Here is an 18,898-nt window from a genome sequence, read left to right on the forward strand (position 1 = left end):
GAAGTAAATTATTGTGTATCCATCCAGATGGCGGAATACTGCACAGCCCTTAAAAGTCACGTAGAAGAACATTTGACTAGAAAGAAAAATGCTCTTTGAACATTAAAAAAGGTTATAAAAGTAGTGAGTATTATGTAATCTCAATTTTGGTTTTTTCTTTTAATATAGATGTGTACTTGCATACATAAAATGATAAAAAGACTGAGGATATATTCCAAAATGTTAATAATAGTGGTTATCTGTGGATGGTGGAATAAAGTAATTGTAATTCTTCTCTTTGGTTTTCCTGTAAGTTCCAAATTTTCTGTATTACTTGTGTATGGCTTTCGAATAATAAATAAAATTTAAAAGAAAACAAAAAAGTAGTTGGAGGTATAACACCACCTGCTCTTAAGGTATCCTTTGACACTTCAGTAATCAAGACAATGTGGTCTCAGCAAAAGGACAGACATAATGGAACAGATGGAGAGTCCAGAAATACACCCAGGCAAATGGCCACTGGTTTTGATGAACATGCAAAGGCCATTCAGTGGAGAAAGGACAGTCTTTTCAACAAATGGCGCTGGAGCAACTGGACATCTATATACAAAAAAATTAACCTATAACCTTATGCTCTGCACAGAACTTACGTCAAACTGGATCACAGACTAAAATGTAAAATGATCAAACTCTTAGAAGTAAACCATAGGATAAAAATCTTCATGACCTTGGTTTACACGAAAGTCCTTAGATACAACACCAAAAGCATGATGTGTAAGAGAAAAGATTAATGTTATACTTCATCAAAATTAAAAATTGTTACTCTGTGAAGAATATTATGAAAGGACCAGGAGAAAATACTCGCAAATCTCATCTGACAAAGCACTTATATCCAGAATATATAAGCTCTCACAACTCAAAAATAAGAACACAAACTACCCAGACAAAGGGTGGTTCTGTTTAGGGACTCCTATATATTTCCACAGCACCCTGGGCCTCCAGGTGTTGGGCTGTTGGCGTTCCCAGACGGGTCCTGTAAGGTCGGCACTGCAGACCCCGACTTAGAGCCCCCAGACGTTATACCAGGACAGAATCCCTAAGCAGGAATGGTGTCTTTGAGGAACAGCAAGAAGGTCGGATTGGGGCACACCAAGAGAAAAAGTAGCAGAAGATGAGGTGGGACCGCCAGATCGTGACGGGAACGGTGGTAAAGTGCTTGTGTCCTGTTCCTTGTGTCGTGGTAAGACATGGGAAGCTTTCTATCCTGGGAGTGACGTGATCTGACGTGTTTCTGAGCGGACGTGGCTGCTGTGTGGAGAGCTCCCTGCAGGGGAGCAGGATGGCATCAGGGAACGCGCTAGCAGCTGCTGCGGTCAGTATTCCAGTGGGAGAGACTGCAGCTCGGAGTGGGTGGCAGGAGGGGTAGCGGTGGCAAGACGCGCTCTGATTTGGATGCTCTCGTGACGGTCGAGGTCAAAGGCTTTCTCATGGGTGGGCTGCAGGTTGTAAGGGCAGAGGAGTGGGATAATCCCGGGGTTGTTGACTTGGACGACCACATAACAGTTGGTAAGAAGATGACTTAGCAAACATCCATGATGATTTAGAGGGGTGTGTGTGGAGGCTTCTCTTTCCTCGTACGCACCCAGGCAGACGCCACGGAGCTGTGAGAGGCACCAGCGCAGGGACGGGCCATCCACCCAGCACCAGGCATCACCGGATCCACAAATCCGGCATGAGTTGCCCTGCAGTTTGACACAGCGGCTGCCCCTGTTCCCCCCTGACTCCCTGCAGCTGAGTACAAGTGACGGTAGCCCCAGGAGCCACCGTGTCACCCATGGGACCCTTGCCAGATAGCCCACTCGGCCAATTTTCCTAAATAACACAAGGTAGCATCACCTTGAATAATTTCTTCTGCTTCAGGATCCATGGTACTGTATTAGTTTTCTGTGGCTGCTATAACAAATTTTTCAGAGGCTAAAAAAAAAACACCCCACAAATCTATTTTCTTACAGTTTCAGAGGTCAGTAATCTGAAATAGGTTTCTGGAGGCTCTAGGAGAACAGTTGTTTCCTGCCCTTTCCAGCTTCTGGAGGCCACCCATGTCCCTGGGCTCGTGTCCCCTTCCGGCGATTAGGTCATGACCTCTGCTTCCATAGCCAAATCTGTGATTTCCCGCTTTCGCCTTCCACTTATTGGGACCCTCGTGGTCTCATGGAGCCCACCTGGATAACCCAGAGCATCTCCCATCTCGAGGTCGTTAACTTCATCGCATCTGTAAAGTGCCTGTCACCGCGGAAGGAAACACATTCACAGATCCTGGGGACCCGCCTGTGGACAGCTGTGGGCGCCGTTATCCTGCCTTCTCCCCCATGCACAAACGCATTAATTCTATAAAGGCCATGTAACACTGTTTATTGTGTCCCCGGCTGATGACTTTTAATCGATTTGAGTTCTGTAAGGACAGGCTTTCTAAAAGTTTAGGAAGACACAGAAGGAGGAAGGCGTGTGAAGAGTAGAGCTTGGCGTGATGTGTCTGCAAGCCAAGGAGCCCGAGATTCCTGGCAGCTCCAGGAGGGAGGCCTGGACCACCTTCTCCCTCAGAGCCCGCCCCCACCAGCAGGGACCCTGCCCATGCCTTCACGTAAAATTCCTAGTCCTCAGAATGGGCTTAGGTCCTTGTAAGTAAGGAGACAGACCGTTTGGAAACAGAGCACGTTGAGAAAAATTGAAAAGGAAACGTTTACAGAACCTAGGGGTAAGACAGGAATAAAGACACAGACCTACTAGAGAATGGACTTGAGGACACGGGGAGGGGGAACGGTAAGCTGGGACGAAGTGAGAGAGTGGCATGGACATACATACACTACCAAATGTAAAGTCAATAGCTAGTGGGAAGCAGCCGCATAGCACAGGGAGATCAGCTCGGTGCTTTGTGACCACCTAGAGGGGTGGGATAGGGAGGGACAGGGAGATGCAAGAGGGAGGAGATATGGGGATATATGTATATGTATAGCTGATTCACTTTGTTATAAAGCAGAAAATAACACACCATTGTAAAGCAATTATACTCCAATAAAGATGTAAAAAAAAAAAAAAGAATAGAGTAGGTTGCCCTGGGCCTCCAACCGTCCCCAGTCTGTTCACGTCCTTCCTGACGCGGTGCTCACCTGCGGTGCTGGCCCTGAGCAGGGCTGAGCCGTGGGGGCGGGGCAGGGGAGGGTGTGGACTCCCCAGGACAGGAGCAAGGGCAGGACTGGGGCGGGGCTGTCATAGTGCAGGAAAGCAGGAAAGCAGGAAAGCGGTAACTTTAAACAGCATACTACTCACCAGTGTCGTGATTTCAGACGGCGGCACAGCAGCTGCCTCAAAATCTTAGGAGTACTTCGCCCTTGCTGAGGCACTAATTAAGCCACAGGTTCTTCTGTAAGATCCGACTTCTGACAGGTCCTGTGTTTTGTCTGTCTGGTATCTTGTACATCCAATGCCTTCTACTAAGAAGACAGGAATCGGCAGGTAGCTGTTCAGAGAGAAAGAATGGGATGACAAGGCCCTTACATGATTGCACTGAAAACACACATCCGCACACATGTAAATCCATACGTGCTTGCTCTGTGTGGAGGTTCCCATATATTTCCATTATGTCATCATCATTTTCCACGTATAAATCGGCAGTGCGTTTACCTTATTTTGAAATAGAGGAAGACCCATAGAACTATAACACAATGTCCAGGCCTCCAGTGTTTTATCGGTTGCAATAAAAAAAAATAATAATTCAGTACGGGACAGTTAAATGGTGAGCCACCTGGCTGCCCCGGGATTTGGGGATTTAGAGTTAATCCATCCCCACATAAAACAGGAATAGACTCTGCTGAGCTGCCCGGGTGGCGGGCACCTTCCCGCAGGGCAACCTTAGGTAAGAAGCGCCATCTCACTGAGCCGCAGCTCCTCATCTGGGAAATGGACCTAGAGACAGCATGTCCTTCACAGGATTGTGTGAAAGCTAAGAGTTAAGGGTGTGTGGTGCTTTTCACGGTGATCGGCAAAAGTAAGAACCTAACGTATGTTAGCCTTACAACAGAAATAACTTATTAATCCCCTGCAAGAGCTGTAAATACCACTTCTTACATCCTGTCCCCGTGGTCTTATGTACGGAAAGAACGTATTAACCCTAAAATTGACAAAAGACACTTGCTCTGGACCAGTGAACCCTTGGCCGTGGACCCGTCCATTCATTGCACGGCTGGTCCTGGGGAACACCCACAAAAGCTTGTAAACGCTGTTGGCGCTCATAGGAGAAGAGGCTCCGAGGCCCCTTTATTGAGGAAGGGGTTGTGAGAGAAGGCTGGAACAGGGGTGGTCTGGGTGGACAAAGGGAGGACATCTGCGTCTGGCCTTTGGGGACCCAAGAATAGACTCTTTCCTGATCCGGAGGATTTCAGTGTATTTGAGACACCGCTTCTCCTAAGGCCACCGTGGTACTGATTTTCATGTATTGTTATTTTAAGCTTCTCCAGAACCATCAGATCCTAGTACTCCAAGTGAGAGCTCTCAGAGTTTAAGGATACTTTTGGGATTTGTGTCTCTCAATGAAAACAGCTTACCAACGACACCCGAACGCTCACTATTCGTGAAAAGCACCGACCCCTGGGAAATCAAAAAGCACAGGATGCACTGTGGCTTAAAGAAAAATGCCTGGTCATGTAATTGTGATGACTCAAAGGTTTCCTCTTGCGGGCATGACGTGTTCATTGATACTAATATAGATGATTGCCTTAAAAAAACTGTAGAAATGAACTGAATCCCTTTCTCTGTTCAGCTCCATCTTAAATAAGACAGACATCCTCTCTGCTTCTTGAACGGCCTCCTCCATTAATTTTCTAAACGAAATCAATCGGACAAGCATGATAAACTATTTTGAGAGACAGAAGTTGCCCCTGCCGCTTACAAAGCCACACCAGCTGGTTTCTAAAGCTTAGTGCACAGTGTAAGACTCACCTGCAGCGTGTTCACGACTTTGGAGCTTCACAGGCGGCAGCTTCTTTTAGGGTCAAGGTTTGAAGACTCCACACACTTACTTGAAGGGTCATGTTGCCTTTGTGCAAAAGGAGTGACTCTCGCCCTGTGGTCTGCCTCCTTTTTCCTTGTCCCCAGCGCAGTTTGGGGGGTTCTTAAAATACTCCTCTTGGCGAGCGCCATGGACTTGCCTCCAAGAAAAGCATTGCTGGGAATGCTTTTATTCCAGGGTTTGTGTGGTATTCTCTGGAAATTTTTTGTGAAGGAGAATTCTAGCAGCTCTTCAAAATTAGACAGTTGTATGTGGTCCAGTTAGTCATAGCCAAAAAATCATGATGATTTTATAACACAATTCAGTTTGAATTTTTACTTAATCTGGGGTGTGTGTGTGTGAGTGAGTGAAAACTGTTGGCGATTTCTACTTGTTTACAGTTCCCACTTCCATTGTTAACTCTGCTGTTTTCAGCAAAGAGAATAACTTGTGCTCTTCCTGCTTCGTGACTGAGTTGTCTATCAGAAACAGAAATTAGGCCTGTGTCCTGTTCACAGGAGACAGGAAGAAAAACAGAAATCGGTTTGACCAAAGTGTCCCTTTAGACTGAAGTGTGTTTGTTATTTTTTGTTCAAGCGTGGGCTCTTCGAATTCTTTAGCAGAATTGTCTCACTTTCACTTGTTTGGTGTCTGCCACACTCCTGCTGACTCACCTGTGATTCCGCTCTGCCTACTTGCCACCTCTTTCCAGGGAGGGGAGGGGCCCTGTCACCTCTTCTCCCCTCTGCTCCCAGTACATGTATCTCTGTCCCCCTTTCAGAGACCCGCAGAGGAGTGACTCAGCCTCTATGTTCAGGTCTAAAAGTGTTGATTCTGACTGCTTTTGAATAAGGCTTGGTAGAGGGTCTTAAAAGCTAAATCACCTGTAAATGCAAATCCAGGGCTTAGAAGCGAAATCAGTTCTGCAGCCACATTTCAAGGCAGTGAACTCAACAGAAGAACAGAAAAACACTTTATCATCAAGTGTTTCATAAATCAAAACATGATGTCATAGTGGGTCAATTGTCTTGAAATAATGTGATTCAGTTTTGGCTTTCTCACACAGAACTCAGTAAGCAATGAGTTTGATAAGACGTATTGTATGTTATTGGTGTGAGCACGGAATAAAACAACCGAATTAGAATGAAACAGTTCCTGCAGCCCATGCCTGTCGTGTTGCTCTGAAGAATGCTTAGTCACCCTCCTAAAATTACAGCCAGTGGTAGAACCAGACTGGAATCTGGGGTTTTCACTGGTGTTCTGGTACATCCCTGCCCTCCTGGGACTGTTCAGAAGGAATCGTCTTGAAACTATTTTCTCTCTCTCTTTTTTTAAACCTTAAGTTGGCATATTAACTTTGAATAATTTTGAGACAGAATGTACTTTATACACCACACTTGTCACCAGGGTCTGTGAGCTGTTTTCCTAAGTTCTCCAGCAAACATTTATTGGCTGCAATCACACGCTGGGCGTTGATGACATAAGATCTCCAGCCTGGGCCTTTGAATCTTCATTGCCTTAATTCAAGTTATTTTCAGTCTCCCGCAGATTATACCTCGATGAAGTACTTATACTTTAAAAAACGTTTTCACATCCACTGTCTCCAGGACCCTGTGAGATAGTAAACATTGTTCTGTTTAGTGGTGGAGACACTAGGAAGAATAGCTCACCTGACTTGGATGTGAATCTTTGAAACAGTCTTGATAAAGGTATTACCCTAGGCACTGGCTATAACAGTCATCTCAAAGTACACCTCATTTAAAATTTTTCATTATTAAAATAATGGATTCTGTTTGTGGACAGACACAGAGCCTGCCGTCCTCTGCTCCTTTCACTTGCGGTGGTTCCTGGAAGGTGCCCAAGACCCTTCTCTGTGCACCCTGGGGCCACAGGAGGTAGTGGATCTGTAGGGATCCTGCACCTGCTCTGCCATCCTGTCATCCCAGCCAGACCTGGGGTATTCTTTCCACCCGGGAGGTGCCGTGCTTTCCCAGCTCCATAGGCTCAGCACTGAGGACAGATAGGAAAAAGTGATTTGCCTAGAAGGTCCGGGGCTTGGGTGTTGCCCTTCTTGAGAACACTTGGAAAGTTGTGTGGACAGGACTGTGAGTGTCACCTTGGAGTGACCCGTGCTGGAGTTTAAGGGGTGAAAGTCATCTTTAGGGGGAGGAGGCTGTGAAGTCCTGGAGCGCAGCCATTGACTGTGTTATGAGTGAAGTTCCACCATACTTTTGGAGTTCGTAGCTTCACATCGATAATTGGTTCTTCCGCTGTACGAAGGTGCTGGATAGGTCCCACAGCTGAGACTGCAGGAGACAAAGCCCTGGGCGCTTAGTTAGGATGCAGAGGAAAGGGCTTTGGCTTCATAGGTCATGGCCAGAAGCTTGGGAAGCCACCGGGGTATTTTAACGAGAGGACGGCGGGCTTTTCTGTCTCTGGCTTCGTGTAAAGAATGGATTGCAGGGAGGCAAGAGCAGAGGGACCTGAAGCAGGCAGTTAACGATCGTCCAGGTGAGAAAGCACGATGGCCGTGACCGGGATCAGTTTGGTGCACTTTCTAGGAAGATCTGACAGGGTTGGACAACATAGGTGTGTGGAAATAAAGAAGTCAGGGTGCCTCCTGCCTAAATATTTTACTTGAGCAGCTGTAAATGATTGAGAATTCTGTAGGGTAGGCAGTGGTACCAGTTACTGAGATGGGGAATACTGGGGAAGAAAAATGTTTGTAGGGCTTGGGGTATGATAAAAAAAATTCTGGGTTCTACGTATTAGGTTTGCGATTTCTATTAAACAACCGCATAGAGATATCACATCAAATTGTATAAAATATAACTACCAAATTATATTTTCTGTAATTCAGTATTTATTTGTTTGTTTATTCAGGGCAAAGGTTAGGGCTGTAAATATCCAGTTGGGAACCATTAGCACATAGGTGGTATTTAAGCTGCGGCACCTGCGGAGTGAGGAGGGCAGTGAGCTTAGGACTGGGCCCTGGGCGGTGCCAACCGCTGGGGAGAAGGAAGAAGAGCTAGCAAGTGAAACCAAGAAGGATCAGGTGGTGGCAGAGGGGGACCACCAGGAGAACTGATTCTCAGGCAAAATAGGAACTGTCTCAGGAAGCAGAGCGCGTTCAGCGGTGCTGAATTCCACTGAAAGGCGAAGAGGGTAAGGACAGAGAAATGACCATTAGGTGTGACCAGATGGATGTGGTCAGAGACCTTAGAAGCATCAGGCTTAATGATAAGGAGGGTTGAAGAGTTAATAGTGAGAAAAGAAGTGGGAACAGTGAGTGTAGAACTGTCTCTGCACCTCCTGGCGTCTGGACGGGGCAGCATGAAATGTGACTCAAGCCTCGTAGCATGGCACATTGAAAGGCAGCATTCCTGGGGCCTGACAATTTGGTTTTGTTATGATGAATTGGAATTGGTCTGGTGAAGCACCTGAATCTATTGGCTTTAGCAGGGGAAAAAAAATACTAGATTAAGGTTGTATATGTTAAAGCAGAAGTTTCCGTATTTGGCAAACAGTGTAAATGCACGAGGCTACACATGAGAAAACCCAGTGATTCCCTTCGTGCGGGGCTTGTTGCTGCCCATCCCTTTCAAAATACGGCCTTCAGGGGTCTCACTGTTTCTGTTTTGTTTTGTTTAACTAGGGGCAGCTAAGTAGAAATGCCAGTTCTTAACTTTTCTTAACTTCAAATTATCTCTTCCTCGCTTTATGCTTGAGAATTCTAGGACCTCAACTTAGTCCATGTGGAATTGAATTGCAAATTCAAAGTTCATTTTTAGAAAAAAACTTCAGTTATACCTAAAGGTACATATTTATTATTTAACATTTGCAACTTTGTGTTGGATTCCTAAACTTTCACCTGTGTTTCTGGCATCCCAGTGAAGCGGTGCTCTCCTTCAACAGCACAGAGTATCTTACCTTCAGGTTCTCATCAGAAAATGCAACCATGATTTCATTCTCTGGAACTTTTCAAAAATTAGGTTCCACTCTCCATCATTGAGATTATCTGTTGGTGACCTTGGGGACATTTTTAACTGTGCATTCTTTTAGGTTTCTAAGCTCTAATCCTGAGTTACAATAGATTGCCACAGAACATCGTACTTGAGCTCTGTTCATCCCTGCACAAGTACCCTCTGTGAATTGGGCTTTAGTGGAAATAGTAGGTTTTTGAAGAGAGAGGATGCAAGAAATACTGGATTTTAAAAAACTATTGTATGTTTTTCAAAACTGAAATTGACAACATTTTGCTACCTGATACTTTTTTTTTTTTTTTTTTTGCTGTACACGGGCCCCCCACCGCCGTGGCCTCTCCCGTCGCAGAGCACAAGCTTCGGACTTGCAGGCCCAGCCGCTCTGCGGCATGTGGGATCCTCCTGGACCAGGGCATAAACCCATGTCCCCTGCATTGGCAGGCGGACCCCCAACCACTGCACCACCAGGGAAGCCCCTACCTGATACTTTTTATGTATGATTCACACAATGTGTTTCTCCTAAAATTCATTGCCCTGGAAGGTTCTCTACAGAAAACCTTTTAGGCTCTTTTTTTTTAACTGGAGAATAAGAAATACGTAACTGAAAGTGATTTTGTCAGGCTTCCCTAGTGGCGCGGTGGTTAAGAATCCGCCTGCGAATGCAGGGGACATGGGTTCGAGCCCTGGTCCGGGAAGATCCCACATGCCGTGGAGCAGCTAAGCCCGTGAGCCACAACTACTGAGCCTGCGCTCTAGAGTCCGTGAGCCACAACCGCTGAGCCCGCGAGCCACAACTACCGAAGCCTGCACGCCTAGAGCCCGTGCTCCGCAACAAGAGACGCCACCATGATGAGAAGCCCGCGCACCTCAACGAAGAGTAGCCCCTGCTCACCACAACTGGAGGAAGCCCGTGTACAGCAATGAACACCCAGTGCAGCCAAAAAAATAAATAAATAAAATAGTTATTTTTTAAAAAAAGAAAAAAAAAGTGATTTTGTCAACTGAAATAGCAGCTTGCCTTAGATGCCTGATAGATCTACTTCTTAGTTCTTTTAAATTGGTCCTTGATCTTTTGCAAGAACAAATATCCTGTGCTTGAATAATGAAGTTCTGCATAACCTAATAATTTATCAAACACTGGTGGTTCTCAGGGAGTTCACAGACTTGAGACGTCAGCCTTGACACATAAATGCAGTCGTGTGATCTCTGGTCGTGGGCTCTCGTGACGCTGAGGCAGAATGAAGTGCTTCCGTCCTTCACGTGGTCCATCCTGCCTTCCTTGCAGGCTGCCTGCTATGTGCCATATCGCACACCATTGGAGAGGGTCCTTCAGTGAATAGAGAAGCACGTTTCCACTGAACTTCGTTTCCTATAACTCTCTTTTATTTTGGTTTTGTTGGATGACAGCAAAACCAGAAAGACCAGTATACAAGCATTGCTATTATGCACAGGACTTTTTTCCTTTTAGGCATTTCTAATATTTGTGGATGCCTATCGAAGTAGAACACTTATTTCAACTGTTAAACTGTGGACAGTATTTTTTGGTAGGAAAACTCACGTAGAACAAAAAACAAAAAAACCCCAAAAACAAAACAAAAAGAAAACCTCGCGTAGAGGCAGCCATACCCTCCTTAGCACAAGGGACGAGGGTGAAACAGAGACGGTTTGAAACATTAAAGCAGCCCCTTTTTAGCAGACACTGGTTATTTATTTAGTGATTAGAAGCTCTTTGAGGGCAGAGGCTGTGCCTGTCTTTACTTATGTGGCCCAGGACTCAGGATGGGACGTGGAACATAGCACTTTCTAGTTGAATCAATGTGTGAGTAGATGACTAAACATAGTGTTATTTCTTTTAAAAATCTTGGAATTTATTCTTGCCTCTGATGGGCTAAAAATGGCATTTAAAAATACTATACATCATTATAAATTACAGAAGTGTCCATGTAGTTCATGTGTTTCTCATTAAAATTCATGAAAATAAGATGACCTGATGCCCATTGAAGAAAAAAATCTTTATAACTCAAATTCACATAAAGAACAAACAACAGAGATTGCTGTTAGTAGCCACAATATTTGCTTTATTGTCAGGGGTGGTCAGAATAATTTCTACTTTGTTTTCGCAGCGAAGTGATGTTTCTGCGATTTATTTTAGTTACATTGGAATGTGTTATATTTATTTCTCTGTTTTCATTTTGATAGGAGAAGTGGAGCTCGTGTTATTTATGAAGATGTTTGGACCTCTCATTTAGCTACACTGGTGGAATGCTGGGTCACCCTGCTCTCTGCTCAGCAGGGTGTAAAAAGTAGCTAACCATGAGCAGTGAAGCTCTGAAATCCAAGAATCATCCGTTTTCATTTCTGCAGCCTGAAAAGATGGAGTAAAGCATAAGCGGAACAAATCTCACTTGAATGCCTGCGTGTGATATAGCCAGACTTGTTTGTAAGAAGGTACACATCAACATGTAGCTTCTTTTTCCTCTTACCATCTAGTGTTTCGTCTCTGTAAGTTAGTATCTCTTAAAAAGAGAGAAGAATTCGTAACTACTTATTTTTAGTACTTTATTGCTTATTTTGTCCATCTTGGTTAAATACACTGTGTTAAGTTCTGGGTTTCCTTCTGTGCTCCCCTCACCCCCTTCTCGGAGACAGCTGGAGCAGTGCTTTTTAAACCTCAGTAACACGTGAATCACTTGGGGTTCTTACTGAAACGCAGATTCTGATTCAGTGGGTCTGGGTCTCGGGTTCTTCATCTGCTCCCAGCTCCCAGGTGCTGCTGGTCCCAGGACCACGTAGGGAGGGGCTGGCGCCCAGTGAGCATGTCTGAGGGTGGAGATGGTGCTGCTTCCAGAAGATGCTAGTCACGTAGAAAAGTTAAAGAGGTGGGGCTGTCTTGTCAGGAGACTTACCTACGCTCAGCTTGTCAGTATAACAGTCCTTTGTGGAAACCGAGACTTGAACAGTTCTGATAAATTGCTCACGATCACAGGGCTTGAACATGGTGGATTTGGGGTTTGAATTCAGCTTTCCTCCATTCGTAGCCCGCAGCTTTTCTGGCATCTACTTCCAGAGATAGCCCAGGGGATATTTTGATTTTTGCTGCCTTAAACTTTGATATACTCATTCTGTGACTGCACACCACCTTGTGTGTTTTTTTGTTTTGCTTTTTTTTTTTTTGCGGTACACGGGCCTCTCACTGTTGTGGCCTCTCCCGTTGCGGAGCACAAGCTCCGGAAGTGCAGGTCAGCGGCCATGGCTCACGGGCCCAGCCGCTCCGCGGCATGTAGGATCCTCCCGGACCGGGGCACGAACCCGCGTCCACTGCATTGGCAGGCGGACTCCCAACCACTGCGCCACCAGGGAAGCCCACCTTGTGTGTTTTTGAAAGATTAATGGCTAAGAGAGTGAATTTTGGTGCCAGCCTTGCCACTCCCCAGCTGTGTGACGAGGAAGGCAGTGAGTGTCCAGTGAGCACTAAGTTGATATTGATTTACTAATATTAGTAGGCAAGACTTTTTGACACCCGTCACTAGTCTTCATTCAAATCATAATGCATGTGAACCTTGAAAGCACGATGCCAAGTGAAAGAAGCCAAAAGATCACATACTGTGGGGTCTCTTTCCTATGATGGATCTGGAAGAGGAAGATCCTTGGACAGAGGCCGATTAGTAGTTACCGGGGTGGACCGGAGAGCAGGTTGAGGAGTAATCACTTAATGGGTACGGGGTGTATTCCTGGGCTGACGCAATAGTTTCAAAACTAGAAGGAGGTAGTGTTTGCACAACATGGTGAATAAACTAAATGCCACTGAGCCATACACTTGAAAAGGGTTACTTGTGTATTATGTGAATTTCGCCTGAATTTTAAAAATCACGTGGAAAATTGCCTCACTGAGGGAGACTACTGACTTTGTATTTTTAAAATGACTTGATGGCATTATAGAACGCATTTCTTGGTGTTCTGAGAAGTGTTGGAAATACTTATTTTGGAACAAACATCGTTACCTTGAAACTGTGCCAGTTCACGTTGGTCCTTCTGGGAGACTAGACCTCCTCTGCTTTCTGGCTCCACAGTGTTCAGGACTTAAGCACTCTATTATATGGTTATTAAAAGTTATACTTTTGATAGCCCCAATTTTTTCTCCTGAAGCTTAACCTAGAATCAACTTTATTGCCACAGCAGTTTCATTAACTACACAGATATTTTTGTAATCTGTGATGATGTATAATGGTTTCATGTGACAAAAAGGTTACATGTTTGTGCCTTCTTGTCACAAAACTGTGAAGAGATGGACATTGCTTTAACCCAGTGGCCTGAGTTCTGTGTTCTTAACCAGTACATTATACTGTCTGTTTGTGGAAGAAACACAAAGATTGCTATTCTCCCTCTAGGAAAAGTCGAAACAATGGACCTAGTAGCAAATTCTCTTAAAGTTTTGCTGTTTGAGAGAATCAATTACTCTCATAACTGAGGCAAAGAGTCTGTGAGGTCTGACAGGAAAAATATAATTTAATTTTTATAATTCTGTTGTTAGCTAAAAATAGCAAAAAAATTAGTGACCATTTTTGCTACTCTTGGATAGGAAAGAAGGAATTTGCAAATGCTGAATATATGTTTCTATACCTCCACAGACTCTCACAACCAAGTTTTTTACCCCAGTTGGTGTGGGGAAGGGTGGAAGGGCAGAGGGTGATGAAGACAAGCCCAATCTCTTTTCAATGAGTAAAGGAGAAAATAATGTGTACTTACAATCTGTTTGAAATTAACAGGATTCCCATTGGTTAAATCTGTGTCACAAGTTTCTAACCATCAGATTTGAATTTTAATTGCTCAGTTGGCATTTTATACAATATGAAATCTTCTGTATGCAAAGAATATTGTTGACTTTTCCCACAAAGGAGCCCCTCACCATTGTTTTCTTTAGCTGCTATGTTCTCACTAGTATTCTTAGTACCAAAACTGCAGTTGAATTTAACAATTATATATGGTAGGTGGTATGGTCTGGAGACAAGTCCAAAAATAATGGTTGGTTAGCCTGGCTGTTTAGAAACTTGGAATAAACAATATTACAATTACAGTAAGACATTGTGAATGTTAATAAATGGTTTCAACACGATTAGTAATACTCTCAAGTAAGTTAAATCAGCTTCCTGTTGAATTTGTAATTATCAACACCAGCAGTGAATCATCATCATTCAGTTTTTTAAGTGCAACCTAAAATCCCTCTTACAGGTTGCTTTCTGCTTATCCTGATCTTCTCATATCACTTGTACATGGAAATAACTGTTGTTTTCCCTCTCTTTAATTTTTTTTTTGAGAAACCAAAAATTAAGGGTACCTTGTTTAGTGTTTTTGCTTATTAAATGCTCTGTGAATTTTTAAGACAGCTGAAGAACATTTCTTGGGAAAATTTCTCAAAATATTAAGAAGTGAAAGTGAATGTTAAAGAAAAAAATTAATTTGATTGGTTCTGATCCAGAAAGTGGCATTTAGGTTCTTTTGATCCTTCAGAATGTTCTGATTATTCTATAGAGAGTTGAAGAACCTAATAAAAGCTTGTGACAGTTAGCCAGCACCAGTACTAAATAACAATAGACCATTTTTTACTTAAACAAACAAAAAAAACCCCTTGTGCTTTACATAGACACATTAATTTATAAACAAGAGCAATTTGGGTTTATGCTATTATAATAAACCAAATTAATCTGCCTCACAAAGTTGTCCAAGCAACTTTAATGCTCTCACTCCTCCTCTTCTGTGTTGTATTGGAAGTTCTAGCCAGTGCAATAAGGTAAGAAAAAAATATACACACAGATTGGGAAGGGAAGAAATAAAACTGTCTATTTACATAAGACATGATTGTCTACCTAGAAAATATCAACAAGTCTACAGAAAGACTACTACAGCTAGTAAGTTGTTAAGCAAGGTTACAGGATACAAGGTGAATATACAAAATTTGGTTGTATTTCTGTGTACTAGCAATGAACACGTGGAATTCTAATTTTTTTAAATGCCATTTATATTAGCAGCTCCAGAAGCTGAAATATTTAACTTTAGGTCTGAGAGAATATTTGCAGGATTTGTATGCTGAAAACTCCAAAATTCTTGAGAAAGAAATTTTAAAAGACCTAAATAAAAGGAAAGAGATACTATGTTCATGAATTGGGAAACTCGGTATTTTTTAAAGCTGTCAGTTCTCCCCATTTTGAACTCTAGAATTGACTCAGTTCCAGTTACAAGCCCAGCAAGATGTTTCTGTAGCTATCGACAGCTGGTTCTAGGTGCAAAGCACTTTTGAAATAGAAGGTTGGAGACTCACACGTAGAGGAATCTAGGTGACCAGTAAATGAGAACTCTCTGTACTGTTGTGGCAACTCTTTCGTAAGGGCACAATTACCCAAAACAAAATGTTTTCAGAATCAAGTGTAATTTATGAGGCCTCTAATAGAAATGGCACTCCCTGCCCTGCTGTTTCCCAGCCCAGATTCTCACTCCTACAATATCCTTCTGATATTTTATTTTCATATTTCTAAATAAAATGCTTTTTCTGCCTTTTTTTTTTTTATCACTTTTAGACGTTATCTATAGGCTTCCTTCTATGGAAGATTAAAATATGACTGTATAGCTTTCACTGTGACATACACGTCCCCTCCCCATCTACCCAGTATGGTTTTGCTTTTTGTTTAACATGTTATATATGCATATAAAGACATACTTGTTCACATTTACATGCACACATGGATGACTATGTGAATGCTGTTTGAGCTGAGCCATATAGTGTACTATGATTCTATTCCATTTCTGGTCATTTTTGTTTGTTTTTCTTGAGCTTATCATTGACAGTCATTTTCATTGCTTAGTTTTCTATGTACCTATCGCTAACTCACCACAAGAATTTCTAAAAAGCATTGTAGTTTTTCTCCAAAACTGTCTACACATTAGATAATCTTCCAATCCCGTTTATTTCTCTTGGAGATACCACCCATGAACCCCTTTGTTGCTCTGCTCCCTGTGAGACTGGTTCTCCCTAGGTCTACAGAGCCGCTGTTATCCTGGGACTTCTCATCACTGTGATCCCAGTAATCCCCTTTTTGTTTGGTCTGGTCTCTGTTTGCATGCTAGAGGCTTTTATCAAATGGATAGAAAGTCATGTTTAATATTGAGGACTGAAAAGCTGATGGAAATCCTGTTTATCTGAGTGGATAGATCATCTGATGTGATGGAGGCATTTGATAGAGGGAGGTCCACGTGTCAGTATCTGTAGGTCTTTTTTCCCTGGGGTGATTTGTTTCTCCACAAAAGAGAGGCCCTTGTCCTGCCATGGAGTTGTGTGCTCGTGTCTCAGGGTGAGGGCTGTGCTGGAGAAGTTTTCCCTGCTACTTCTTACCACTGCTCCCAGAGAAGCCCGTCTGACTTTACTTTTGTCTTATTCCAGAGGAGGGTGGGCAGGAGGGTGGAGGTAGGAGATTTCTCCATTTCACCCTGTTCTACACCGCATTTTCAGAGCTTTCTAGTACCCCCCAGTTTCCCAGCCTTTCTGGGAATCTGCGGAGGGAATTGGATGCTTCCTACTGACTCCCTCTCTAGACGTTTAAGCTCGAGGTGTCTTTGCTCTTCTAAGTCAGTTACCATTTATCCATTTGCTTTGCAACTTTCAAAACATCATCAGCTTTTATCTGCAGTGGGCTCTTTTCCCATTCCTCTTAGCTCCATCATTTTAGTTGAGTCTTGTGAGATGGTGAAAATAAGTTATGCTCACTTTGCTATGTTTACATAGTTGGCTTCATTTTCTCCTTTGTGTTTGATGTTATTCTTGACTTGCATTTAATCTCAGAGCCCTTGTCTGGCTTGGGTTCACTCTAGTTACACTCCTCACCCTGTTCAAGGAGAATGATTAGGTGGATATAAAATGAGAGAAAACCATTTGCATTTTGCCTGGTATGAAAGTAGTTGCAAAGTCAGTCTTACATTATGGAAAGCTGTCTCATCATTAACTATTAATCTAATAATAAGGCGAGAAAATGGGTCCTATTTAAATTCATCAACAAGGTCCAAGTTTTATGAGTGATAATTTTACAATGCCAAAAATATCATGTTCATTTGCAGTGGATGCTGAAATAGCTCAGCCCTCATTTTAAGGGCCATCCACATGGGATTTGATCCTGTATCCATGCAACCCCATTCCTTGCTTTATATAGCTTCTCAGTTATTTTCATTCTATCACGTATATTATGATAAATATCTCAGGTTAACCTTTTATTTTTAACTACACTTGCAGCCTTAACTGCCATCTTGCAGAGTAGATTTTCCCTATTTTGAACACTCTAGTAAGGTAAAGATAACTCTAGCTAATGAAAGAACTAAAGCAAAAAAATTTACACTCTTCCTGATTTGATGATTTCATTACAATCAAATTAGTGTTTTTTGCTATCTCTGTACAATACTCATTCCTGAGATGCCTACATAAATTAAATTTATTAATTTACTTTCCAAAATGCTACTGTAGATGCCTTACGGTGTTATTTTTATAACATTTAGAAGTGGACAAATTCAGAGAACATACATTTTCTCCAAGAGATTGTTTAAATTCAGTTGATATTTTAATGTGGCTTACATTTGAACTCAAATGCCACAGCCATTTTTAAGACTGGTTCCCTGGATTCTCTCACTACTACGTTGTGTTTCTCACTATACTAGTCTTCCACATGCCTCATGTCTTGAAGTGAACCTGATTTTGAAACTTTCCACAATTTACTTCCTGGGCTAATCACATGAGTTTGTAGGGAACTAGTGTGTCTTCTGTAAATGATAACATACGTTGACTGATAAGAGTAAGGTAAACACTGTTACTTCAATGGGTTATTTTAACCACCCATTAACCATGTTTGCTGTGTGTACAAACATGATTTCAGTGTAGAGTTAGCAATTTTCTAATACCTTCTTTCACTGGACTTATTAAGGTAAGGTTTTTTTGTTTGTTTTGTTTTTTTGTAATGTTTGTTAGGCAGTAAAAATCAGGGGGAAACAAAAAGGGACTTCAATGACAAAATGCTTGACTACACACAAATCTATTGAAGATTGAACAGGGTCCCTGAGAACCCAACTCATTGCTTTCCGTCTCTCTATATCATCTTGGGCCCAGTGCCCGTGGAGCTGTTTGTCCTGTCTTTTCTGGCTTGTCTTCGGATTCTCCTGCCCAACAGTTGTGCTTGTACTGATGTCCTCAGCACACAGGGGTAGGACAGGGTATATTATCATACCTTCCCTGCCATAGGCAGCCAGCCAACCCTATTTTCTTACCACTTCTTCCAAAGCTCCCTCTACGGCAGCCAAAAAAAAAAGAAGCTACTTTAATCCTGGCTTGGCCCGTGGTATTCTCCCTCTGCCGGAATACCCTCTCCCCTTCCCACTGTCTCTGTCTTTGCCTGATAAGCTTTTACTCAGTTTAAATGTCGGCCCCTCTGTGGACCCTTTCTTGGTTTTCCTAGCCCGAGTTAGTTTGCTTCCTACCACAGGTTTGCACAGCCCTGCTTTGGAGGAACCAGCATTTGGTTGCTGCCATGCCTCCTGCAAGAGGGTAAACCCTTCTAGGTTTGGGTTTGGGTTTCCAGGACCCAGTTTGGACTCTTATTCATGGTAGGCTCTCAATAAGTTGTTCACAGATGAATGGATAGTGAGCAGAAAGAAATAGTTGTTGAATAAGTAAATGCATCTATTGAAAGTAAGATCTGGGCCAGTGCTGAGAATGATCATTCAGATTCTGTATTCCGTTCTTGTCTTTATTCCATTGTCATGCTCACTCTTTCTTAGAAACAAAACATTGCTGTCTCATTTTGGGTAAGTATTAGATTTAATATATAAAAAAGGAAATATTTCAGACTGATAGCCCATAGAT

General features: G+C 42.9%; 1 protein-coding gene across 1 annotated transcript in view; it reads left to right on the forward strand.

Annotated features, from left to right (window-relative positions):
- Positions 1-18,898, forward strand: part of LOC112415208 (microcephalin-like) — a 98,091-nt gene that overhangs the window by 76,312 nt on the left and 2,881 nt on the right. The window contains exon 12 of the mRNA XM_024768070.1: positions 11,206-11,454. Within this exon, the coding sequence (XP_024623838.1) occupies positions 11,206-11,232 (27 nt within the window). The 3' untranslated portion in view covers positions 11,233-11,454. The remainder of the gene's footprint in view (positions 1-11,205; positions 11,455-18,898) is intronic.

Source organism: Neophocaena asiaeorientalis, unplaced genomic scaffold (genome assembly GCF_003031525.2).
Source record: "Neophocaena asiaeorientalis asiaeorientalis breed wild unplaced genomic scaffold, Neophocaena_asiaeorientalis_V1.1 scaffold16, whole genome shotgun sequence".
NCBI lineage: Eukaryota > Metazoa > Chordata > Mammalia > Artiodactyla > Phocoenidae > Neophocaena > Neophocaena asiaeorientalis.